A 27,519-nucleotide genomic window follows, 5' to 3' on the forward strand; every position below is an offset into this window, starting at 1 on the left:
AAACCCCTGAACCCACCCATCTGCAGGAAGGAAGGCAGAAACTGCTCAAGGGCAGAGAAAAGCATAAGTTAAGCTTTTCAAATAAATCACAAAACATTTTTGAGTTTCAAAATAGTGTTGATAACATAACCTCACTTAGGCTGGGGGCAGTGGTTGACAACTGTAATCTCAGCACTTTGGGAGGCCATGGCAGGTGGATGGCTTGAGCTCAGGAATTGGAGACCAGCCTGGGCAACATGGCAAAACCACCTTTCTACAAAATATACAAAGATTACCCCAGTGTGCTGGTGAACACCTGTAGTCCCAGCTACGTGGAAGGCTAAAGTGTGAGGATCCCTTGAGCCTGGGAGGCAGAGGTTGTTGTGAGGCAAGATTGTGCCACTGCACTCCAGCCTGGGCCATAGAGCCAGACCTTGTCTCAAAAAACAAAACAAAAACCTCACTTAAAAAGCCAAGTGAAAGAAGGTTTTAAAATATTTCCATTGTTTTAGGCCAGGGGTGGTAGCTCATGCCTGTAATCCCAGCACTTTGGGAGGCCAAGGCGGGTGGATCACTTGAAGTCAGGATTTTGAGACCAGCTGACCTGCATTTGAAACCCTATCTCTACCAAAAATAAAAAAATTAGCCAGGCATGGTGGCGTGTGCTGTAATCCCAGTTACTTGGAAGGCTGAGGTGGAAGAATTGCTTGAACGTGGAAGGCAGAGGTTACAGTGAGCCAAGATTGTGCCCGTGTACTCCAGCCTGGGTGACAGAGCAAGACTCTTGTCTCCAGAAAAAAAAAAAATCCATTGTTTTAAAAATACATAATTGGCTCAAGAGTAGTTTTTTTGCGAGTTAGCAGTACAGTTTCAATTTGGGCTTTTTGAGCAATTACGTAGGAGTCTCTCTTACTCTTCGGAACAATGACTTCCTAGAACAAAACGAATCTATCTTTTGTGAGGCCAGGGATAGAGGCTACTTTTTTTTTTTGAGACGAAGTTTTGCTCTTGTTGCCCAGGCTGAAGTGCAATGACACAATCTCAGCTCATCGTAACCTCCACCTCCCAGGTTCAAGGGATTCTCCTGCCTCAGCCTCCTGAGTAGCTGGGATTACAGGTGCCACCATACCTAGCTAATTTTTGTGTTTTTAGTAGAGATAGGGTTTCGCCATGCTGGCCAGGCTGGTCTTGAACTCTTTTTTTTTTTTTGAGACGGAGTTTCGCGCTTGTTACCCAGGCTGGAGTGCAATGGCGCCATCTCGGCTCACTGCAACCTCCGCCTTCTGGGTTCAGGCAATTCTCCTGCCTCAGCCTCCTGAGTAGCTGGGATTACAGGCACGCGCCACCATGCCCAGCTAATTTTTTGTATATTTTTTAGTAGAGACGGGGTTTCACCATGTTGACCAGGATGGTCTCGATCTCCTGACCTTGTGATCCACCCGCCTCGGCCTCCCAAAGTGCTGGGATTACAGGCTTGAGCCACCGCGCCCGGCCGGTCTTGAACTCATGACCTTAAGTGATCCACACACCTCAGCCTCTCAAAGTGCTGGGATTACAGGCATGAGCCACTGCACCTGACCTATTTTAGCATTCTTTATTTGTCTATATATGTGTGATTCTTTGAATTTCCCTTTGAACTGTTTGTAATGTCTTACTGGCCTGTCATTCATTAATGAGTTAAATACATCTTTGACTCAGGTTTGTTTTATATGTATATAAGAGTCATGACCTTTCTTTTTACAAAGTTATCCTTTAACACTACAATTTCTTATCCTTCACATGTTACCTAAAGTTTTTTTTTTTTTTTTTTAATCAAAAAGACTTGAGGATTTACTTCTAAAAATGGAATTTCAACATTTTCTGTATAGTAGGTTTTCACAAGATTAATTCTACTAGTTTCCTCTTTTCAGAATCATCCCATACTTTATCTTCCCTCTGGGGACTGTAAAAAATATTTCTGCCATAAAAATGCAAATAGCATTGGACTAAGAATTGTAATGCCCAGGAGGCTTAAGAAGAATTACATTTAGATGAGATCATACTGTTACCAACTTATGAGATTTTTTTCTGTCATTACTTCACTGTATAGAACTGTTTCTTATTCTTTGTTTCCAATGGGTTTTAAAAATTATTTCTGACTACTGGCCTTTTAAAAGTGATTTTTGTCCAACAGGACTATTTACTTGACTAGATCTACGACTGAATTGAGCTGGTTTATATGCCTAACTTGGCTGCAGATTTGCATGTATACAATGGCAATAAAGTAAGACACTCTGATTTTAAGATATTTATTTCAATATGTCTAAGACTTCATTGCATTAGAATATCAAATTGGCTCCTTTTCTCCTCCATAACAGCTATAGTTTGTTCAGCCGCAAATATAGAGTAAAAGTAAAAGATGATCAAGTATTACTCGATTTTTGCTGTAATTCCTGTCTATAGGCAGACTTTTCTATAAATACTATATATGAAACTATCTCAATACACAGCCAAGTAATTTGAAATTTCTTTCAAGCCAAATTGCTACTAGGTCGCTATGCTCAGTTACTAAGGCAGGGCTACGCCGTCATATACCTACTCCATCTCTGTTCTTCGTTTGATCTCCAAGTCTTGTTTTTATAATTTTCTTTTGTACTTATCTTTTTATACTTAAATTTTCCCAAGGTCACAAAGCAAATCAATGACAGAATAGAAACAGAACTCCCAAGAGATTTCCTAAAATATTAGAAGTTCCATCTTAGAACAGTGATGTCATCAAGTTTTGTTTTTTTTTTTTTTTTTTCACTTCCCACAAACACCTAAAATAACTTCTTATAATAGAATCTCTTGGAGGGAAAAGGGGATCACATCAATTTCAATCTCTTAATATTTATTTTTAATAATTTTAGAAAGAGGCAGCAAAAAATAGAATTAACGATATATAACTTCTAGTAAAGTATTTAAACTCTTAACAACTATTAGGCAAGAACCTGGAAAACTGTGTGAAAGCAAAAAACGAGTAGAACTCATCTTGTAAGCAGCATTTGAGAATGAAGGAAGGTGTTGAAGGCTTTTAGTCAATGTCTTCTAGGATTTAGAATAGTTGTTATAATTAGTTGGGGACCAGGTAAATTCTATTAGAAATGCTGTGTGGATTATTAAATACTTTTCACCCATTGACATTAATTTGCTCAATGTGTTCACATAGCTTCTGGTTAATTTAAAGGAAAAAAATTTCTTGTCACAGGCTACTTTGCGTTCTCTTACAAAGATTTTTTTTTTTTTTAAATCCAATCTAGTTCATGTTTCCCACTGTTTCCCTTCTTTCTTGACAGCACCATCTGCCTGTCACTCAGTAGTCTATACAGTGCACAGGGTATTACAAAAGTTGACTTGTTTAAGATAAATGAGCCCAATTGTAGTACAAGAAGCCAGTTGCTAGGGCGTGTTGTCTTCCATAGTTTTTTGTTGTGAATTCATTCAGATGCTTCTTTTCATATCAGGAAATTGCTTGTCTTTAGGTGAACCTTGTAAAACATAGTCTTCATTATTGAATATGATCACATGAAAAATGAAGGTGGAATACTGGCTTATTAAAAAGTTATGCTTGTTTAGAAACTCATCAGAATACAGTCATTCAGAAATCTGACTATCTGTACATGGCTGGAAACAACAGCCACAGCTATTGAAAGAATTGGTTTTCTTCAGTGCTCATCCATCCAAAAGCAGTCAGTTTAATAACTGGTCTTGAAATATATTTATTTGGTAAAATTCCTATATGACCCACCATGTTTGTTTTTCAGTTTTTGTTTGGGTTTTTTTCTTTTTTAGCTATTGATTTTTCTCTTACTAACATTCATGTAACATAAAATTCACTATTTTTAACCATTCTAGTGTACATTTCAGTGGTTTTCAGTATATTCAAAATGTTGTACAATTATTGCCGCTGTCTAATTCCAGAGCATTTTTGCAACCCCTTAAAAAAATCTCATGCTAGCTAGCAGTCACTTCTCATTCCCTCTTAATTGCCAATATCTTGCAATGACCAACCTATTTTGTCTTTATGAATTTGCCTATTCTGGGCATTTCATATTTTTAAAAATATAATATGTGGGCTTCTGTGTCTGGATTTCACTTAGCACAGCATTTTCATGGTTTATCCAAATTATCATGTGTATCGGTATTTCATTTCCTTTTATGGCTGGATAATAGTCTGTTATATAGATATACAATATTTTGTTTATCCATTCATCAACTGATGGACATTTGAGTTGTTTCCACTTTTTAGGTACTATGAATAATGCTTCTATGAACATTCATCTACAAGATTTTGTGTAGACATACTTTCAATTCACTTGGGTATATACTAAGGGGTAGAATTACTGGGTCATATGGCAACTCCATATTAAAATTTTTGAGAAAATGCTGGACTGTTTTCTATAGCAACAGTAGCATTTTACATTTCTACCAGCAGTGCATGAAGGTTCCAGCTTTTCCATATCCTCCCCAGCACTCGTTATTATTTGTCTTTCTGATCACAGCCGTGAATGTAAAGTGGTATCACATTGTCATTTGGATTTGCATTTCCCTAAGGACGAATAATGCATGTCTTTTCATGTGTTTATTGGCAAATCTTCTTTGGGGAAATGTCATTCAAATCTTTTACCAATTATTAACTTGGGTTATTTGTCTTTTAGTTGTTGAGTTGTAAGAGTTCTTTATATATTCTGGATACTAGAACTTTTTCAAATAAATAATTTGAAAGTATTTTCTCCCACTCTGTGCATTGTCTTTTCACTTTCTTGACATATCCTTTGATGCACAAAAGTTTTTAATTTTGATGACGTCCTATTAGTTTTCTTTTGTTGCTTGTGCTTTTGGTATCATATCTAAGAAACCACTGCTTAATCCAAGATCATGAGGATCTACACCTATGTTTCTTTATAAGAGTTTTATAATTTTAGCTTTACATTTAGCGCTTTGATCCATTTTGAGTTAATTTTTGTTTTTGCTTTTCTCTTTTTGAGATGGAGTTTTGTTCTTGTTACCCAGGCTGGAGTGCAATGGCGTGATCTCAGCTTACTGCAACTTCCGCCTCCTAGGTTCAGGCAATTCTCCTGCCTCAGCCTCCTGAGTAGCTGGGATTACAGGCACGCGCCACCATGACCGGCTAATTTTTTGTATTTTTAGTAGAGACAGGGTTTCACCATGTTGACCAGGATGGTCTCGATCTCTTGACCTCGTGATCCACCCGCCTCAGCCTCCCAAAGTGCTGGGATTACAGGCGTGAGCCACCGCACCCGGCCCTTGAGTTAATTTTTGTAAATGGAGTAAGGTGAAGGTCCAAATTCATTATTTTGCATATGGCTGTTCAGCTACCCCATTACTATTTGTTGAAGACTATGCTTTCTCCACTGAATGATCTTAACACTCTTGTTGAAAATCAACTGGCCACAAACATAGAGGTTTATTTCTGAGCTCTCTCTCGCATTGATCTATATGCCTATCCTTATGCCAGTACCATACTATTTTGATTACTATAAATTTTAGGTAAACTTTGAAATTGGAAAGTGTGAGTTCTCCAACTATGTTGTTCTTCAAGATTGTTTTGGCTATTTGAGGTCCTTTGCTTTTCCACATGAATTTTAGGTTCAGCTGGTCCATTTTTGCAAAAAGAGCAGCTAGAATTTTGATAGCTATCACAGTAAATCAATAGGTCAGTTTGGTAAGTACTGTCATTTTAACAATATTAAGCCTTCTAATGCATAAAGTCAGAATGTCTTTCTCTTAGGTATTCTTTAATTTATTTTAATGATATTTCAAGGTTTTCAGTGTATAGGCCCTGCATTTGGTTAAATTTACTTCCTGCATTTTATTCTTTTTTGATACTATTGTAAATGAGATTGTTTTCTTAATTTCATTTTTGGATTTTCTATTACCAATATATAAAAATATAACTGATTTTTAAAATGTTGATCTTGTATCTTGTAACTTGTTTATCAGCTCTAATAGTTTTTTGGTGAATTCTTAGTTTTCTATAATCTAAGATTACGTCATCTGTGAATACAGATAGCCTCACTTCTTCCTTTCTAATCTGAATGCTCTTTACTTTTCTAGCCTAATTGGCCCTGGCAATTAGGAACTTCCAGTACCATATTGGATAGAAGGGGTGAGAGCAGGGCCGGGCGCGGTGGCTCACGCCTGTAATCCCAGCACTTTGGGAGGCCGAGGCGGGTGGATCACGAGGTCAAGAGATCAAGACCATCCTGGTCAACATGGTGAAACCCCGTCTCTACTAAAAATACAAAAAAATTAGCTGGGCACGGTGTGCCTGTAATCCCAGCTACTCAGGAGGCTGAGGCAGGAGAATTGCCTGAACCCAGGAAGCGGAGGTTGCAGTGAGCCGAGATTGCACCATTGCACTCCAGCCTGAGTAACAAGAGCAAAACTCCGTCTCAAAAAAAAGAAAAAAAAAAGGGGGGGGTGAGAGCAGACATCCTTGTCTTGTTCCTGATCTGATCACGGGATAAATTATTTGTTTTTTCACCATTAAGTAAGATGTTAACAGGGGACTTTTCATAGCTGACCTTTATTGCATTGAGGAAGTTCCTTTCTATTCCTGGTATGTTAAGTTGAACTGAATTGCTATAAATGTGAACTAAAAGACAAATAGGCTACGGGATTTTTTGCCTCTGTTCAGCCTATGAAAATTCTATGATCCTCTGCTCTCTTTAATTTTAATGCCTACTAGGTTCTTGTCTGAGAAAAAATGAAATCACTGCCTTTCAGAAATTCTGAGAGCTGACTGGGCCAGCTAAGTTACAGGCCTAGTAGTGTTGCCCTGATATGGTTCAGATCTGTGTCCCCACCCAAATCTCATGTTGAACTGTAATCCCCAGTGTTGGAGGTGGGGACTGGTGGGAGGCAATTTGATCATGGGGGCAGTTTCTCAGAATGGCTTATCAACATTCCCCTTGGCACTGTCCTCAGGAGAGTGAGTTCTCAAGTGATCTGGTTGTTTAAACGTGTGTAGAACCTCCCCCACCTTTGCTCTTGCTCCTGCCATGTCTGATGTCTTGGTCCTGCTTTGCCTTCCACCATGATGGAAGCTTCCTGAGGCCTCTCCAGAAGCAGATGCTGCTATGCTCCTGTACAGTCTGCTGAACTGTGAGCCAATTAAATGTCTTTTCTTTTTTTTTTTTGAGACGGAGTTTCACTCTTGTTGCCCAGGCTGGAGTGCAATGGGCTGATCTCGGCTTGCCGCAACCTCTGCCTCCTGGGTTCAGGCAATTCTCCTGCCTCAGCCTCCTGAGTAGCTGGGATTACAGGCACGCGCCACCATGTCCAGCTAATTTTTTGTATTTTTAGTAGAGACGGTGTTTCACCTTGTTGACCAGGATGGTCTCGATCTGTTGACCTCGTGATCCACCCGCCTCGGCTTCCCAAAGCGCTGGGATTATAGGTGTGAGCCACCGCGCCCGGCCAATTAAACCTCTTTTCTTACAAATTATCCAGTCTCAGGTATTTCTTTGCAACAATGCAAGAACAAACTAATACATGACCTTAGAGGTGCAAAATTAAAAGGCAAGACACTTGATTTGTGTTTACTCGTATGACTTGCATAATATCTATATGTATAAAATATTTAATAGAACAAATATAATCATTTTTTCCATTCTAATATGTGAGCTATCTTAAAACTAAAATATATTTTATCTTGGTTTTTGAAACCATAATTTTCTCTATTTTATTTTTCTACCTCAAGACTAGGAGAAGAGCTAAAAAGATGACAAATTAGAATCTCATATTACAAAAAAATATTTTATGAGTTAACAAATATTATAGCCCTTCTATATCTCTATATGTGTACTAATTTACTATTTTATTCCATTAAAATATTTACATTGCTAAGATGTAATACAATTGTAGCCCCAATTACATTAAGGTTTTGAATGCCAACATTAACAGATCTTGTTTTCCTTACCATCTGAAATGGCTGTGGCGTTTTCCCATCTTCTGGAATTATTATAAAGTGTGTGTGTGTGTGTGTGTGTGTGTGTTTTAACCTCATGTGTTTTGTCACTAAAAATTCCCCTTGTAAGAGAGAATAAGGACCTAAATCACAGTTTATCTTCTACTGAATTTAACTGTTTTAGGACAAATTGAAGTATGCTTCCAGATGTTACAAAATTGGCAAGACACAAATGAAATACCATGGAGACACGATCTGTGCACCAGGAAGTCAGATATCTATCGGTAACCTCAGTTTTTCTCTTTTTATTTATATAGCTTTCTTCTCCCTACAAACCCATTATTAGCAGTGAAATTGGAAGACCAGGCCTTCCAGACACAGAGATCTGACTCCAGGCTCCCGGCTATTCACAGATGGACCCCAAAATGTTATACTGAAAAGGAAGTATTCTTGAGAAAATTTGCCAAGGGAGATATGCCTTGAATATTTGGGGAGTACTTTATAGTAAAAAAAAATCAAATATGAATTGTTCATTTTCAAATTTATAATAGAATGGGTATTTAAAACCTGTTAGATTCATTTTTATACTTTTACAATGCCCCAATTTTGACCTAAATATATATGTTTTCTGGAAAAACATTCACTTTCTAGAAAGCATGTTCATGAAAAGCTAAATGAACAAATACTATATTTTGGAGAATCAACCTTACTTTCCCATTGGCTTCTATGTCACTTTTAGAGATGTCAGGTGCGATATCAACATTTTACCTTTCAGGTATTTTTATCCTTTCACCTCTCTGTGAAATAGAGGCCTATAAATAAATATCTGATTGTTCTGGGAGAACTCTTGAAAGGAATTCCACAGGGAATTATTCCATGGGTGCCAAGATTATTTTAGAATGCCTCTGGTTCCAAAGTCTTCTTGTTTCCCAATCATCTAAAAGTAATCCTGGGCAATTCTGCCATTAAAAGAAAGAATGTCTTACTGTCTAGAGAGAAAACACAGTCAAAACACTAATAATTTCCAGCCATGAACGTGAATTTGGCTTGCCCTTCTATTAGGAAATATGAGGTAGTAAATAAAGTAAAATCATCATTCTGTGCACTTTCTATAGCACTTATGGTTACTTAGTGCTAAGGCAGAGCTATGCCATGCTAACACAGGAGCACTGAAATAAGGATTGAGGATAGGCTCACACTAATTGTATCAAATTGGCAGGCTTTACATTTTGTTAATATTAGGAATATGTTGCACCTCCTCTGGCAACAGGATTACCTATCCCTCCAGATCCTAATGTGACAAATTAAATGATAGAGGTTGCTGCTGATGAAAATATAAAACTTAGCCAGGCGTGGTGACAAGATCACTTTCTAATTATGCCTTTGGCTTATTCATAGAACAGTAAATTTTAAAAAGAAGATGAAAACCATAGTTTTAATTCTGTCCTTCATTTATAGAACATGACATATGATATGTGTAAACATAAATACATGAATGAATATATTCAGATTCCTCAGGAAAAACTTTTATAATGAGACTGTGTGAATGATTCTAAAACCTGCCTTACACAGCTAGGTAGCTAAGTAACATTCTCCTCAAACCCCATTATATGGTTCCACAGGTTTCACTGTTTACCCTCAGACTAAGACCCCTCCGTCAAAATATCGACCATCTTTTAAAATAAGTTCCAAATTACAGGAAAAAAAATCGACTTTAACAAGTACAGCTCAGTAAATATTAAATATTTCTCATAGTACTCTAAGGCTTCCATGTTATCCAGTGGATATTTGAATAAAATAATGAAATGTTCCATATTCCCTGATTACCATTCACCCAACAGCTGTAAAATCACCAGCTGCTAAAAAAAAAAAAAAAAGACAACTAAATCAGTCCTCTACAGCTGTAAAGAGAAAAAGCTTAAGATCCCTTTACATAATTTACATAATTTCTGGGATTCCAGCAGGCTGGAGTCAAAATACAGTTTTCCTTGCCACAAAACCCTCAGCCTTGTAAACATATAGCACATAAGCTCTGATTTATTTTTGTCATTATTGACAAAGTAGTATATGAAGGAGAAAAGTAGAGGTGGCTGAGATAACATGATAGAATCATGACAGCAATGTAAGTAGTGTCTACCCTATCCTGGGCACTGAGCATCAGACTTCTAAATCCTTACCATAACTACAAAAGGTAGGTATTATCCTCCTTTTATTAGAGAACTGAGGTTCAGCGAGACCAAGTAACTTAGTAAATGCTGTGGTAAGTCAAATTTAGCTGGGTTTGGCTCCAATAGCAGGGAGTTCATCATTGTACCGTTCTGCCTTCCAGTGAAATGGGCAAATGAAGGAAAACTAAACTGGTGAGGATATGTGGAATGGATCTGGGAAGAAGGGAAAACATGGGGAAGGCGATGCTGTGTTAAAAGACACAGGAGGGGGCCAGATGCAGTGACTCATGCCTGTATCCCCAGCACTTTGGGAGGCTGAGGTTGGCAGGTCACTTGAGGTCAGGAGTTTGAGACCAGCCTGGCCAACAGGGTGAAACCCTGTCTCTACTAAAAATACAAAAATTAGCTGAACATGGTGGCACGTACCTGTAATCCCAGCTACTCAGGAGGCTGAGGCAGGAGAATTGCTTAAACCCAGGAGGGGGAGGTTGCAGTGAGCTAGAATCAAGCCATTGCACTCCAGCCTGGGTGACAGAGTAAGACTCAGTTTCAATTAAAAAAAAAAAAAAAAAAAAAAAAAAAGACACAGGATGAATGTATCACAGTAAATAAGGCAACTAATTTGCATCTTTTTCTATTCTTTTCTCCCAAATAAAGGAAATGACCTTAAAATCTTATATAGTTCAAGAAATAGGGTGCCATTTCCATTAACTTCCCTAATTTGCTTTCATCAGCCATAAAAAATTCTAGCTCAGCTGGGGGTGGTGGCTCACTCTTGTAATCCTAGCACTTCGGGAGGCCAAGGCGGGCAGATCACAAAGTCAGGAGTTTGAGACCAGCCTGACCAACATGGTGAAACCCCATCTCTACTAAAAATACAAAAATTAGCTGGGCATGGTGGCATGCACTTGTAATCTCAGCTACTCAGGAGGCTGAGGCAGGAGAATTGCTTGAACCCAGGAGGCGGAGGCTGCAGTGAGCTGAGATCGTGCCACTGCACTCCAGCCTAGGCAACAGAGCAAGACTCTGTCTTTAAAAAAAAAAAAAAAAAATTCTAGCCCATAAAATCATATTTCATTAACTAATTCCTCACTTTAGCAACAATATTAGCCACAGATGAATTGCTATAGTCTGTAAAGCAATGGTTTTCAAGCTTTAGTAAGCGTTAGACACCTGGGAGGGATTGTTAAATGTAGATTCTTGGGCCTCATCTCTAGAATTTTGGATTCAGTAGGTCTGGGGTAAGGTCTGAGAATGTGTATTTCTCACCAGTTACCAGATAAGGCCAATGGTGCTGGTGCAGGGACGACACTCCACTGCTGCAAATAAAAACCGTGCTACAAGTTTAGATGTGTACACACTCTGCAAAAGAAGAGTGTTTCTTAAGAAGCTACCTTCCATTCTGCAGGCACAGTCAGATTCCAGGTAGTCTACAGCCATATACATAAAATGAATGGTGTCCAGAGACACAAATGTGGGTCAATTAATCTACGCCTATGTTCTTAATAAGGCAAAAGACTACGCTTTCAATGTGCAACTTGCTCAAGTGAAGCAATCATAGGAATTAAAACCTCACACTCAAAAGAGGCAACCGTCTCCAAATTTAACACAAGCTCTTTTCTAATTCAGAAAAAAGCATAGATAAAAGTCAAATGCATCCAAACTTAGGGGTAGAAAAATCTAAAACCAGAACCATTCACATTTCCAACCATAGCCACCATCAGTCCAATTGCTTATGGGTTCTTTTTTCTTTTTTCTAAAGAGAGTAGAGATAGCAAGAATTGTCATGGAACTGGATCCCTGGAAGCTGACATAGTCTTGGCCACTTAGGCTGTTTTTACCCCCTACCTGGCTTTATCCACAGTTTTGGCTTAGCTTAGCCCAACTCAAACACACGCTTACTCATAGCACGAGGGCCCGATACCACGGCTGCAGAATTTGAAATCAGTTTGAAAAAGGGATAGAAGAATGTCAGAAAACTACTACTATTTTAAAAGGAAATGATTTCCAATTTCAAAGCAGCCTGAGATTAGTAAGAAAATGAGGTTTCCACTCCATAGGGTCTTCTAGGATGGAGATGTCTCATTCTAACATCCTTTGGAAATGGAAAACACTTACTGTGTAATTTCCTTTACTTAGTTATCCTGAACCCTTTACAAGCTGATTATTTCCTTGCTGACAGTATATTGTATAGAATAGTTATATTTTAAGACTTCCTTAAAAGTGTCTATTAACTTGGAGTTCCTTGTTGAATTTGGCAGAACGAAGAGAAACTTCTAGGATTTTTCTCTTTAGCCTGAGAGAATGTTGTTAACTCTGAAAGTTTATATTTAGAGGACTTACTTTTTAAAAAAAATTACTACTTTTAAATACGTGCTTGTGAATTTTTTTTTGAGACAAGAGTCTTGCTTTGTAGCTCAGGATGGAATACAGTGGTATGATCTCAGCTCACTGCAAACTCCGCCTCTCGGGTTCAAGTGACTTTTGTGCCTCAGCCTCCCAAGTAGCTAGAATTACAGGCACCCACCACTACACCCTGTTAATTTTTGAATTTTTAGTAGAGACGGGGTTTCACCATGTTGGCCAGGCTGGTCTCGAAGTCTTGACCACAGGTGATTCACCCACCTTTACCTCCCAAAGTGCTAGGATTACAGGTGTGAGCCACTGGGCCCAGCCACATGAAGTTTTTATAAAGCCCTTGAGAACTCTGACACTTTGGTGTGGTTGATCAGAGCCATTTAGGTAGTCTCATAGGTCCTTCAGTCCACAAATATTCATTGAGGGCCCACCCTGCACCATGTTATGGGGGCCTCTGTCATGTTGCTCAGGACTCTACTCTGAGGTGGTCCTGTACGGCTTGGATTATGAGAGACAGTTGAGGAAATAAAAGGCCTGCATACTCTCCTTTCACGAATTCAGTAAAATATCATGGCAAAATATTATGAGCACTCTACCTCACATATGCTTTCTAGGTTGACATGTCTCTTAATGTCTGTTATTTTCTGACTGATATCCTACCTGAACCCAGTTAACCGAGATACATTAAATCATACCACTCTTTATTTGGAGCAACACTGTAGGATTTCAAAGATACTTCAGTGTCTGGAAACTAGCAGGTATCTGTTGAATGAATGCAAAATTTTCTTCAACTCTGGGAGCCCCGGATTAAGGACTGTAAGAAATAGCACTGTTTTGATAGCATGGGGAGAAAAGCCAGATATAGGTGAAGGGGAGGAAGGCAGCAAATCACACTGCCACATGTGTACCTATGCAACTTCACATGTACCCCAAAACCTAAAATGCAATTAAAAAAGAAAGGAAGAAAGAAAGAAATAGCACTGTTTCTATTTTGGTTACTTTCTGGCTACTTTCCTAGTCATTGTAGTTACCCTGATGCTGCGCCAGCAACTCAGCCCGGCCAGCACCAACTGTCCTGCTGGCTAACTGGATCCTGGCTGCTGGGGGCCTACCCTATACTAGGGCTGGGAGAAGGAACAAAGAATAGGGACGTCTACCCTTTAGGAAATGCAGCTGAATATTCTGCAGCCTCTTCCATTATTTTGCTTTGGTACGCACAGAAGTACCAGAGCAAAATGTAAAATCAAAGAATTGGAGCGCTCTTATCCTTGTTTTCTCCTTGCCCAGTCCCCATCCTTGGTCTCTGCATGTGCCCCAACAAGGTTCTTACTGCTGAGTCACTCTGTATCTTTTCTGGAAGTTGGTGAGGTAAGGACAGATAAACAATGACACTGATTTTCAACATCTCCCTGTTCCTATGTTGCTATCATTCAACCGAACACCTACTGAGCACCTACTTCTGGCCCAGGTAATGCACTTGGTCCTGAGGATGCAAAGATCATACAGATCCTCAGAGAGTTTGTGGTCTCCTGAGGGATGCAGAGAAGTAAAAATTCAGAGAAAAGCCCAGGAGATGCATGAAGCTAGAGGGAAGAGTTTAACTCTGCCTTAGGGTGAGGAGGGGGTCAGTCCTCTTCATGGAGAATTTTTATTCATTCTACTGGCTGGACGCAAAAACACCAGGCAGAAAATCAAGGTTATTTTCCCACTTTAAAATCTACTCCACAGTGGTCCCCATTTACTGTCAAAGCTGGTTTCTGTGTGATAATACCACTAGTAGGATTATGCCATCCTCTCACTCCTGCTCACTTTACACTTTCTATCTGAAGGTCACAGTCCTAAAAACTGGCAAGGGTGTTTTCCAAGGAATACAGTTATCATGCTTGACTATAACTCTTAACACTGAAGATTAAAAGACAAGTTAACAGACACTTTACAGGACGGGCATGGTGTCGGAGCTGTGATGGGCGGAGGAAGAAATCAGCAGCACTGTGTTAAGCATATACCAACCAATGCTCAAAGGCGAAGGTAACTCATGACTTGTTTTTCTTAGGGGAGGACTTGTTTCACCTACCATGTGGAATGTTCCTGGGACCTTGACAGGTCTGAAGCCGTGAACAGGTATGCACTGATCAGCATGCCCATTGCAGAAGCAGCTGCCTTTGACAATGAAATCATAGATTGCATAGTGCGTAAAATGTTGAGGCTCTTCGTTCAGGTCATTTCTCTGACAGGGACAAGACTGTCGTTTCAGCAGCTGCACGCGAAGGTTGGTGATCTTCAGCTGCTCCTGAACTTTGGCACTGTAAGGGTTCTCTGCATCGTATGGTGGTGACAAAGCTTTGAAAATAACCTGTAAAAAGAAAGAAAATACCATGCATTTATAGGACTGTGTGCCAACCCTGAATTGTTTGCCTAATGTAGTCTCTGTTTGATTTATGCCTTATGTCATCTGCGAGTAATAAGATAACAAGAGGTTTTTAGACCTTGAGCACACCTGGGAAAGGGCTGCCCTGTTAGTCTAAGGAGCAGATGTGCTGCCTGTGCAGAAATGTACACAGAAATATACATTGAGTGATCAGCAGAGACTTGACTTTGAGATAAAGGCAGCCATACGAAGATCTTACCAGAAAGAGCATTCTGGGCAGAGGGAAGAGCAAGCTTAAAGGCTCTGAGGCAGAGTCGAGCCTGGTTCGTTGAAGGAAGAACAACAAAGTCAGTGTGACTGGAGATCAGTGAACAAAGAGAGAGAGTGGCTGGAGAGGCGGACAGAGAGCTGGTGTGAGACAGACACGAATGGAGCCCTGTGACAGTCACAGTAGAGTTATGCTGACTGTAGCAAAAGCCATTGGGACACTATAGGCAGAGAGGTGATATCTGATTTACATTGCCTAAAAATAGAACTCTCTCTTTTTGGATATAAAAGTATCACCTTAGAGATGAGTTTTCTACCAAAGGTATGAAAAGAAAAGAGTCAACTCTGTGGGATCACATCTCCAGGGTCTACTGGTACAGACCTGTCCTCAATGGCATATAACTTTAGAGGAGAGGGTAATAATCTAGCAGACATGTGGCCTCTGTAGCCCATTGTCCAGAGTGGTTCTCTATAGAGGTTGGATCACGTCACTCCCCTGCTTAAATCACCCTCACCCGAAGACCTCCCATTTTCCTCAGAACAAGAATCAAAGTCCTTATAATGGCTCTTCCTGATTTTTGTTCTTAGTACTTATCACCACCTGACATTTTATTTGTCGTGGTTTAGTGGTTTACTGTCTTCCCTGTCTAGAACATAAACTCTATGTAGGCAGTCACGGATGTATCCTAGGACAGTGCCTGGTGCATAGGAAGTATTCAATAAATTTTTGGTAAACAAATGAATTAATTTAACACTGTTCTTGGCACTTCTGTAATAGGTGAGAATTACAAATAACTTCCTAAATTCATTTGCATATTGAATTTCATGTGATAGCACCAGTATTATGACAATAGTAAGAAATAACTGCATAATTAACTGGCATTTGTATTTCTAGCTATTTTCGAACTTTTAAAACTTATAAAATGTTGTAGGTTAACTCAAACCACATTCTGTCCCATTTATCCACATGCAAAGTGATGGAAAGAAGCTTATCAGAAAACGAAATTTTCCAATAAATGATATGTCATATATTCAAAAGTCAGTAGAGAAGTAACATCTTTTTCTTTTAACAACAGCCTAAACCAGAACATGATCTTCTATTTTGAAATATTTTTTAAAAATTGAATCCACTGTGGGCTTTATATAGAACTTATTCTCAATATGACCTCCAAACATTGGCATTTCTGTCAGACAGGAAGAACCCTTGATCTAAAGGGTATCTATAATGTGCTACCTCCTATTTACCAACCACAGTAATGCAAGGACATGGAAAAGGGCACGCAAGGGCTAACCAAGCCGGCGCTGACCAAGCCAGGGCTAACCAAGCCAGCACTCCACCGAAAAGTCTCTGGTGTCCTTCTCGTTATCTGCCCACCCTTCCTTTTCCTGAGCATTGGAGGCAACTGTTTGGTCCCTGTCTCTGCCACGTATTTACCCTTGACATTTACCCTAGTTCCTGATCTCACCCCATTCCATCTCCCCTTCCCCCTAAGAATTATTCCACACAGGCAAAGCCAGAGGAAGCTTCTGTCAAGGTCTGTAGGAACTTTGAAGCTCTTCTGCTTCCCGAGCCCAGACAGTGGGAGCTGAATGGCGGCTCTGTGCTTGGTGTGCATGACACCACAGTTGGCACTCGGATATCGGCAGGGAAGGGACATCATGACCCGAGGCTGTGTGCTGGAAAGGAGACAGCAGAGTGCCACAGACACAAAAGTGAACGGGAATTTAAACCATGAAATCTTTTTTCCAGAAAGGAGACGCCTTCATCTGATACCCTGGGAAATGGATCTACCCTGCATCAGGAAACAAAGAGTGTGCCAATCCAGATGCTCCCAGCTTCTGGCAGGTCGCCTTTTGGGTCCCACCCAGTTTTTCTTCAAACTTCCCCAGAAGAAGCCTGCATGGCATGACTGAAACGAAGTAAGAAAACATGCAGGAGCCTCAGGATAGTATCAGCCTCTTCTGGGTTTTTTGTTCCCATAAGGAAGGGGATGTATCTATAGGCCCATCACCAATCCTCTGTCTGCAACTGCTTCTGAATACATACTCCCAACAAGATATAGGAATATTTAGAAAGCTAAGGGTCGAGCTTTTTTGACCAGGTTCATGCATACTTCAGTATTTCTGGCTTGTTCGTGCTATTGTCCAGGACTTCATGATCTCATTTTTTAATTAAGAAATTTTATTGTGTTTTGGTGGTTAATATTATGCTCATTACAGAAAAATCTGTCATGTAAAATACTGAAGATAATAAGTACCTACAATGTGATCTACCTCCAGAGGCAACCATGGATGCCAACTTGATAATATCTTTCTACCTAAACTTCTGTATGTATGCATACATATAAAATACAACGCAAACATCTTTATATACCTGGTGGGTATTCTTCCAAGTCAACAAACGTATCTCTACATCAGTGGTTCTCAGAGAGTGGTTCCCCAGACCAACAACATCCCTAGGGAACCTGTTAGAAATGCAAATTCTTGGCCGCTATCCAACATCAACTGAATCAGAAACTCTGCAGGTGGGGCCCAGCAATCTGTGTTTCAACAAGCCTTCCAGGTGATTCTAACACACAACAAAATTTGAGAAACACCATTACATAATTTTAAAACCTGCTTAGAATTACACTGTGTGGCTATGACATAATTTATTTAGCCAGGCTGCTATTGTTAGGCAACTAGGTTATTTCCAACTTTTCAGTGTAGCCCGCTGCAGGGAACAACCTGGTAGCTAAAATGTGGATGTATAGACAGTAGTCCCCCCTTATCTGTGGGGAATGCCTTCCCAGACCCCCAGGGGATGCCTGCAACTGCAGATCATACTGAACCCATACAGACTGTGTTTCTCCTATACGTACATACCTATGACAAAGTTTAATTTATAAATTAGACACAGTAACAGATTAACAACAAATAACAAAATAGAACAATTTTAAACAACAGACTGTAATAAAAGTTATGTAAATATGGTCTCTTTTTCCCTCCCTAAATATTTATTGGACTCACCTACGTTTGGACCCTGGTTGATGGTTACTGAAACTGCAGATAAGGGAGGACTACTGTAATAATTTCCTGAAGATACATTTCCAAAGCTGAAATCGATGGGTAAAGGAAATGCATAATTAAAAAAATACCTGACCCTCTGCATGAATCATGGACCGCTTCCTACCTAACCTTTGGAATCTTCACATTTTCCTGGTCTTGCTTTATTTCTCTAAGCCTAGAATCCCTTGAACTTTGCCTGAGGATAGGGATTTTTGGCTCAGGTTCTGCCATTTCTTTGTGTCCCAGTGTAACAGAGAAATCCTTACAAAGTCCTGAACAACCTATGTGATTTTTCTATTCTAGAATACTCAAAAAATTCTCAATAAGAAGATGGAAAATTAGGCCAGGTGCAGTGGCTCATGCCTATAATCCCAGCACTTTGGGAGGCCGAGGTGGGTAGATCACGATGTCAGGAGTTTGAGACCAGCCTGGCCAACATGGTGAAACTCCATCTATACAAAAATTAGCCAGGTGTGGTGATGTGTGCCTGTAGTCCCAGCGACCTGGGAGGCTGAGGCAGGAGAATCGCTTGAACCTTGAAGGAGGAGGTTGCAGTGAGCCGAGATCACGCCATTGCACTCAAGCCTGGGTGACAGAGCGAGACTCTGTCCCCTCCTCCTCCAAAAAAAAGGAAGATGAAAAATTAGTTTTAAAAAAAGGATTCTAGATGTCTTATTTATGCTTTGACTGAGGTGAAAATTTAATTTAAACAGAGCCTCAATACAGTGTGACAACAGGATAAGGAGTAAATATTAGGTACATAATATTCAAGGAATTCTTTGAGAATTGAATTCATACCTTACATATTGCTCCATACCTAACATTTTATTGCCTATGTTAAATTATAAAAATTCCTAATAAATGTTATATTTTTAAAAAATTCTTTTTAGCTGCTAGCTTGAGGAATATTCCAAGGCTGTCCTGTGGACTTCCCTGAAACCTGTCTCTTCCATGATGGCACTCTTACACTGGTCTATTGTCATTGTCTATTCACTTGTCTGCATCTCCCATCAGACTCAGTGGTCAGAGGGCAGGGATCCCGTTTGCCTGGTTCACAGCTGTGCTCCCCAGCATGTCCCACAGTGTCTGGCACATTGTAGCATTTCATAATGACTGTTGAATGAATAAATGAATGAACTATTTCTCCAAGTATCCTTCTAAGAGGAGAAGCCAAAGAGGGACTAGAGTCTAGAAGAACACAGATAGCAAGATGTTCCTACCACAAGTTCTGCACTCTTGATGAGAACGACATGAACACACCCATCTCTGTATAAACACTGTGGAAAAATATGTAAAACATTTCAAAATGCTTTATGGATTTCTTCTCTTCTGTAGCACACAAGATCTTTCATATTCTTAAGAAAAAGGATTAGGCAGGCACAAGCAAACACTCCAAGAAATACAAATATTTTCTCTGGTTTCTGATGTAGTTTTCTTATTTACTAAAAATAGCAACGTCAGGAACATAACTGCATTTGTTCTTTAAGAGTTCTTGAAATGCTAGACATCTTCATGTTCTTAAAGAAGCAGTTTTTTGTTTTAATGATTTTCTCCATTGTTTTTCTGCTTTTCCATTTCATTGGTTTCTGCTTTTATCTTTATTATTTACTTTCTTCTGCTTACTTTGGGTTTAATGTGCTCTTCTTTTACTAGTTTCTTAAAGGGAAAACTGAGATCATTGATTTGGCTTTTTAAAAATAATTCACTGCTTATTTTACCTTTAAGCTCTGTCGGACTTGAAGATCACTGATTTGAGATGTTTCTTTTTCCCTAAGTACTTCTTTAGTTGCATCCTCCCAAACTTTGATATGCTGTGTTTTCATTTTCATTCAATTTCAAAATACTTCTAATTTCCTTTTGATTTCTCCTTTGAATAATTGGAATAAAAATTGTGTTTATTCCAGTTATTTGTGTTTATTCCAGATACCTTTCTGTTACTGATTTCTAGCTTAATTTCACTGTGGTCAAAGAACATATTTTGTATGATATAAATCCTTTTACATTTACCAATCCTTGTTTTATGACTCAGTATATGGTCTGTCTTGGTAATGCACCTTGTATCCTTGAAAAAGTATTGAAATATCTAGTTATAATTATCAGCTGATTTTATTTCTCCCTACAGGTTTTGCTTCCTGTATTTCGAAGCCCTATTATTGCGTGCATAAACATGTAGGATTATTATATCCACTTGATGAAGTGACTGTTTTATCAGTGTATGTCCCTTTTTATCCCTGGCAATATTCTTTGATCTAAAATCTACTTTGATAGTAATATAGCAACTCGAGCTTGGCCTGATCTCAGCTCACTGCAACTTCTACCTTCTGGTTTTGAGTGATTCTCCTTCCTCAGCCTCCCAAGTAGCTGGGATTACAGGCACACACCACCACGCCTGGCTAATTTTTGTACTTTTAGTAGAGACAGGGTTTCACCATGTTGGCCGGGCTGGTCTCAAACTCCTGACCTCATGATCGGCCCCCCTCAGCCTCCCAAACTGCTGGGATTACAGGCATGAGCCACAGCACCCAGCCCAATCTTTCTTTTAAAGTGTTAGTAGGGTATATCTTTTTTTTATCCTTTTAACTTAGCTATGTCTTTATATTTCAAGTGGGCTTCTTATAGGCAGCATACCTAATCTTTTTAAAATATTTTGTCCAGTCTCTTTTTCTTTTGAGATGGAATCTCATTCTGTTGCCAGGCTGGAGTGCAGTGGTGTGATCTCGGTTCACTACAACCTCTGCCTCCCGGGCTCAAGCTATTCTCCTGCCTCAGCCTCTCAAGTAGCTGGGATTACAAGCATGCACCACTATGCCCAGCTAATTTTTGTAGAGACAGGATTGCATCATATTGGCCAGGATGGTCTCCATCTCTTGACCTTGTGATCCGCCCGCCTCAGCCTCCCAAAGTGCTGGGATTACAGGCATAAGCCATCACACCTGGTCAATTGTCCAGTCTTATAATCTATGCCTTCAATGGGGATGTTTACATCTTTTACATTTAATGTGACTGATGATATTTACCACTTCACATTTAGTATAAGAAACTAAGAATAGTATACTTGCATTTCCTCCCCTCAACCTTTGCACCGTTGTCATGCATATTACTTCTATGTGTAAGTTCCACAATACACTGTTAATACCTTGGCTTTAAAAAGCCAACACATTACCTTTAAAGAGATTTTAGAAATTAAAAGAAGGCATTTCACATGTAATCATACATGTTTCCTTTTTGACAATCTTCATTCCTTTTTGTAGATCTAGATGTGCATCTGGTATCATTTTTCTTCTGTCAGAAGGATTTCCTTTAATGCAAGTCTGCTAGTGAAAAACTTTTTTTTTTTGGCTTCTTTATGTCTGAAAAAGTTTTGACTTTATCTTCATTTTTGTAAAATACTTTTTGCTGGGTATAAAATTTTAAGTTGACTTCTTTTTTTCTTTCATCACTTTAAAGTTTCTGCCACCCCTATCTTCAGGCTTACATTGTTTCTGACAAAAATCTTTTGTCATTTCTTAGATTTGTTCCTCTGCACGTAATGTGCTATTTTTTTCCTCTGGCTGCTTTTAACGTTTTCTTTTTACCATTGCTTTTTAAACAATTTGATTATTATGTGTTTTGGATTAGATTTCTTCTTATTTCTTGTAAGTTTTGTTGTACTTCTTGGATCCATGGATTTATAGTTATTATAAATTTAGAAAAATTTCAACCATTATTTCTTAAAAATTTTTGTTCCCCTCCTCTCCTTTCTCTCCTTTGTTGATTTCAACTACACATACCAAATGGCTTGAAGCTGTCCCAGAGCTCATGAATGTTATGTTTATTTCTTTTTCTGGCTTTTTCTCTCCCTGTGTTTATATTGGGTCATTTCTGTGGCTGTGTATTAAATGTCACTAATCTTTTCTTCTACCGTGTCTAGTCTACTAATCTTGTTTGGTATATTTTTCATCTCAGGCATCAGAATCTTCAACTACATAGCAATAGAAATGACCCAATATAAACACAGGAAGAGAAAAAGCCAGAAAAAGAAATAAACAGAGCATTAGTGAGCTTTTTTTTTGTTTTTGTTTTTTTGGCTATCTTTTCCATGCCTCTGCTTAATGTACTCCATCTTTCTTCCACCTTTTGAACATAAGAAATACAGTGACAATAACTGTTTTAAAGTACTCAGCTACTAATTCTATCATTTGTGTCATTTCTGTGTCTGTTTCTATGGATTTTTCTTTTTATTATGGGTTGTATTTCCCTGTTTCTTTGCAGGTCTTGATTGGCTGCTAAGTCTTGTGAATTTTACCTTGTTGGGTGCTGAATATTTTTATGTTCTTAAGCTTTTTCTTGGGATGCAGTTCAGTTTCTTGGAAATAGCTGGATCCTTTTGAGGCTTGCTTTTACTTTTTTGTTACGTGGGACCAATGCATTTTCTAGCATAGGGCTAATGATGCCCCTCTACTGAGGTGATACCCTTCTAATTACTCTTACAATGAACTACAAGGTTTTCCACACTGTCTGTCTGTTCTCGGTCCCATGTGACCTCTGGGGATTTTTCCCTCTGTCCTTCAGAGTGTTTTTCTCTCTTGCCTCAGGTAGTTTTCTTACACATGTGTGGAAGTTCTCAGCTGGAGACTTGAGAAGGACCATCTGCAAATCTGTGAAAGTCTCTTCTAATATAGTGCTCTCCTCTCTGGAACTCTACCTTGCAACTCTAGCTGCCTTGGTCTTTCCCAGATTCTTGAGTCCTTAAGTCAGGAAATCCATCAAGCTCTATACAGGTTCCTCTTCCCTGCACCACAGACTGGACACCCTCTCTAGGCAGTAAGCTGGGGCAATTGTAGGGCTCACCTCATTTGTTTCCCTTCTCTCAGGGATCATTGTCCTCATCTACTTGATGTTCAATACTTTAAAACAATTGTTTCATATATTTTGTCCAGTTTTTCAGTTGTTTCAGGTGGGAGGGTAACTCTGGTCCTTATAACCCATCCAGGCTGAGAAGTGACATGTAAAAACCCAAGGCAGCTTAACTTTTATGAAGCACAGTTTATCAAACTGTACCTAAACTAAGCCTTCATTTTTGTACTCAAATATATATACATATAACATATTGGATATTTTATAAGAAAGTTAGAAGTATAGTTATATTTAGTAGATAGAAAGGCCTGAAAAACAAATAAAATATGTTCCTGAAAAATTTGAAAAAGAAAATATAAGCATCTAAACTTTGTACATTTATTCAATAATTCTGTTTTAGTAATTGGTGTCTGAATATACCAGTAAACTCCCATGATAACTTTTCAAATCATTTATGATACCTATTATTATGTTCACCTATATATATATATATACACATGTATTTTTTGTTTTCTTTCTCTTTTTTAGAGACAAGATCTTGCTTGAGTCTAGTGGCATGATCATAGCTCACCACAGCCTTGAACCCCTGGGCTCAAGTGATCCTCCTGCATAGCTGGGACTACAGGTGTATGCCACCACACCCAGCTAAGTTTTTTTTATTTTTTGTAGCTACTTAGTCTCACTATGTTGCCCAGGTTGGTCTCAAACTCTCCTGGCTTTAAAAGATCTTCCTGCCTTGGTCTCCCAAAGTTCTGGGATTACAGGTGTGAACCACTGTGCCTGGACTATTTATATTTTGTTTTTATGTTTATGCTATGTTTTGATGCATTCTTACATATCCCCAATAGCTAATACAATGTCTTATGAATTCTCAATGTTCTTGAATGAGTAAATCTGAATTATCTCAATACAGGTTTATTTGATTTTCTAATATAAGAATAATGAAATAACTATAAAAATTTATTTTTGCAATGTACATTTCATTAATAAGCAAAAATTATAGGTACATGTTGCCTCATAATAAATTTTATCACTTTACAAAATACCTTAGTTTTATGGTAATCTTACACCCCCTCCAACACAACTAGCAAAATTTTACTTTATAAAAAAAATAGATTTAATATTAATCAGCATATTATTATTTATTCATTATTCAATGTGGCACTCAAAAAGCATTGAATATTTGAATATTTTCAGTAATAAACGTACACCAACTCCCGGAATGACTACATTTAGGGAGAAATCCCTGGAACTTTTGCCTAATATAATCTAATAAAAACACAAATCACCTCCAAAGTAAAACCCACTTCTTTTTTTTTTTGATTTGGAGTCTCGTTTTGTCACCCAGGTTGGAGTGTAGTGACACCATCTCGGCTCACTGCAACCTTTGTCTCCCAGGTTCAAGTGACTTTCCTGCCTCAGCCTATGGAGTAGCTGGGATTACAGATATGCACCACCACTCCCAGCTAAGTTTTGTATTTTTAGTAGAGCTGGGGTTTCACTATATTGGTCCAGCTGGTCTTGAACTTCTGACCTCAGGTGATCTGCCCAGCTCAGCCTCCCAAAGAATTGGGATTACAGGCATGAGCCACCATACCTGGCCCTATTTCTATATAAGATAAATAATCACATTTCTTCCCTACTGCATCTAAGTATGGTTAGAATAGCATCTATAGTGAGAAACATTTCCAGTTGTATTATAGAGCCATCGTTTGCTTTATGTGGTTGTTTACTAGTTATTTACAAACAGTATATTAATTCAGTTAAATCTTGTCAGCACACATTCACAACTGTTCTGACTATTGTTAGGTTGATAACATACCTAAAACCCAAACATAGAAACAGACACATTTGTCTCCATTTCTATTGTTTATCAAGTTATGGAAAAACTTAAATCTGTCATGCTTTTTAGGTTCCTAAAATTTATGTAATTCACACACTAGTTTTTGTATTGTCACCTTGCTTGAAGAGGATGGTTATACTCAATTGACTTCTGAAACCAATTTCTGGCATCGCTTAAGGTGAAGTTTTAGTATCGGAGTTGAAAAGCCCAAAGAGCATACATTCTGTCAGATGAGTACACGTCCTAGTATGCTCTGAAACAGACAAGTACACATATCCTAGTAACTCTGAAACAGACGAGTACACAGATCCTAGTACTCTCTGAAACAGACGAGTACACGGATCCTAGTACGCTCTGAAACAGATGAGTACATGGATGCTAACATGCTCTGAAACAGGCTTTCTGCTCCCATGGATGGGTGGCTGCTTGGAAAGTATGTGAAGTTTCCAGGGTTGCAGTGAGTAGGAGTTCTAGTTTCATGGAAAGGGAAGGCTGGACAAGAAGAAGATAACATAATTGACATGTGGGCGCCTGCGGCGAGCAGCTGGTTGGTTTAATTTTAGAACATTTGTCCTTGACCGTGCCCTTTAAGTGAAGCACCTACTTGTCCTTGAGAAGTGTGTCTGTCTTTTGGGCAGCACCAAAATCCTTTTGCTTATACTCTGTAGCATTCAGCACCCTGTTTCATCAGATAGCCCACCCTTTAAAGTGGGAAAGTCTTATCTTCTGAGATAGGACAATATAACCTCATAAAGCTCTCAATGGAGCAAGCTGAGGAATGCAGTGCACTCAAGTGACTTACTTGTACGATAATAACCTCCATTTGTAAGTACACAAAAGCCTCTTTGCATGTTTCAAGGGCATATTTACAGTTTTAAAGTGATGCAAAGGCAGCTCTGAAAATATCTTCAGGGAAAGGGAAATGACAGAACTGTAACTGAGGAATGAGAAACAAGATAGAAAACCAAATTAAAAATAAAGACTGGGGCTAAAAATAAATGTTAAAAATTCTTCAATACATTTGGAATCCTAGACTTTTTTCTTTTTGCCCTCAGGACTTGAAGTCAAACATCTGAGTATCAGAAACGTCCTTAGCAATCAATGGGCTCGTCCAGTTAGAGGAAACTGAGGCTCTGAGGACTTGAAGTTATTTGCCGGTTGTCAGTCAATAGGCTGGTGACAGAGTTAAGACTGGAATCCAAATCCTAACCTCCAATTTAATGATTTTTTTTTCACTATATCCCATTTTATACTTGTTTTGGAGCTAGCCATTCTTAGATTAAAATTAAATTTAAAACAGGATGAAAGAAAATATATATGATTGATACCATCTGCATTTGTCAACCTAATAATGGATGGGACCAGCTGTGCTACCTTTATTCTATTAATGGATGTGATTAACGGTACCCTTGATAAAAGTAGTGATACCTGCTTCTGCCTGGCTCACAAAGATGCAGTGAAGGTTTCCTTCAAAGGTCTGGGATGTGAAAATGCCTTGAAAAATCACTGCTCTTTATAAATAAAATTGATTTATTTTTAGCTGAAGATCTGCCTTGTTTTCGTCAACCTCCCTTCTTTGGGACTGAGCCCTCCTGAGGAATGCAGCTCGGTGACTAGGATTCATGGACAAGCCTCATGGAGGCTATCTGTCTACATGGGTCACTTCCCAATACTGATCACCTTGATTTCCTGTCACCATGTTTGGCCCACAGTTAAGAATACCCAACTGCTTCGTCTTGAATCATCAATCTCTTTGCTTGCTTGACCTATGCTGGAAATTGCATGTATGATCTTTTTCCCTGCCCATCCTTCCCCACTCTTTCTCCCTCTCTTTGTACCCAGCTTTACCCTCCAGCCATACCTAACCCCTTTCTCTTCCTAGAAAGCTCCATGAACTTGCTGCCTTCCCAGCTGCTGCCCATGCTATTCCCCCAGCTGGATCACTTGCCACACCCTTCTGTCACTGCCACCCATTCCACTCCCACCCTCTACTTGGCCAACTCATGCCAATCATGTAGGTGTCATCTTTGGTGTAACTTTACTCCGGAAGCTCTCTTAATCATCCCTGTTCCTTCTACGTGTTACTTCAAGCTCCTATTATTTCTTCCAGACTTAAAATAACATTTACCATGTGTATTTTTAAATTTGTTTAATTGCTAGTATTTCTCTCCAGACTGAGCGAGACAATGAGTGGAGGGGACCTTGTCTGCTTGCTCATCAGTATGTAGGCAATGCTTGTCATAGATAAGTTAACACATATTTGTTGAAAACTCATATTCATGCTTCATAATGATTTACATTTTATAAACTTTTTATTTTTATCTCATTTCATCCTTATAGTAATTTTATAATGTAGTATTATTCATTCTTGTCTTTCAGACACAGAAACTCTGAGAAGGTGTTAATTAACCTATCCAAGGTCACCTAGCTAGTAAGTGGCAGAGTCAGTACTTGAACCCAGGTTGTTGAAGTCCAAGTTTAGTGCTATTACCATTACATCACTGCTAGCTTTGCTTGGTTACATCATACATGAAGGTATTGAGCAAGTGATCAGGGGAGTGAAATGACCAGAGCTTTCCCTTCAGGACAATTAATATGGCAAAGAGAAGACTCTGAACCATAGTAAAGGCAGTTTGGGGAATAAGAGATGGGGTGGGGAGCGGAAGAAGAAGAGCTACATGTGAGAGACAAAGAAATGAAT

General features: G+C 39.0%; 1 protein-coding gene across 3 annotated transcripts in view; it reads right to left on the reverse strand.

Annotated features, from left to right (window-relative positions):
• Nucleotides 1-27,519, reverse strand: part of NTN4 (netrin 4) — a 125,571-nt gene that overhangs the window by 68,132 nt on the left and 29,920 nt on the right. For all 3 annotated transcript variants that reach the window (XM_035257342.3, XM_002752876.7, XM_009004394.5), the window contains exon 3: nt 14,531-14,809. In XM_035257342.3, the coding sequence (XP_035113233.1) occupies nt 14,531-14,809 (279 nt within the window). The remainder of the gene's footprint in view (nt 1-14,530; nt 14,810-27,519) is intronic.

The sequence above is a fragment of the Callithrix jacchus genome, chromosome 9, assembly GCF_049354715.1.
Source record: "Callithrix jacchus isolate 240 chromosome 9, calJac240_pri, whole genome shotgun sequence".
Lineage (NCBI taxonomy): Eukaryota > Metazoa > Chordata > Mammalia > Primates > Cebidae > Callithrix > Callithrix jacchus.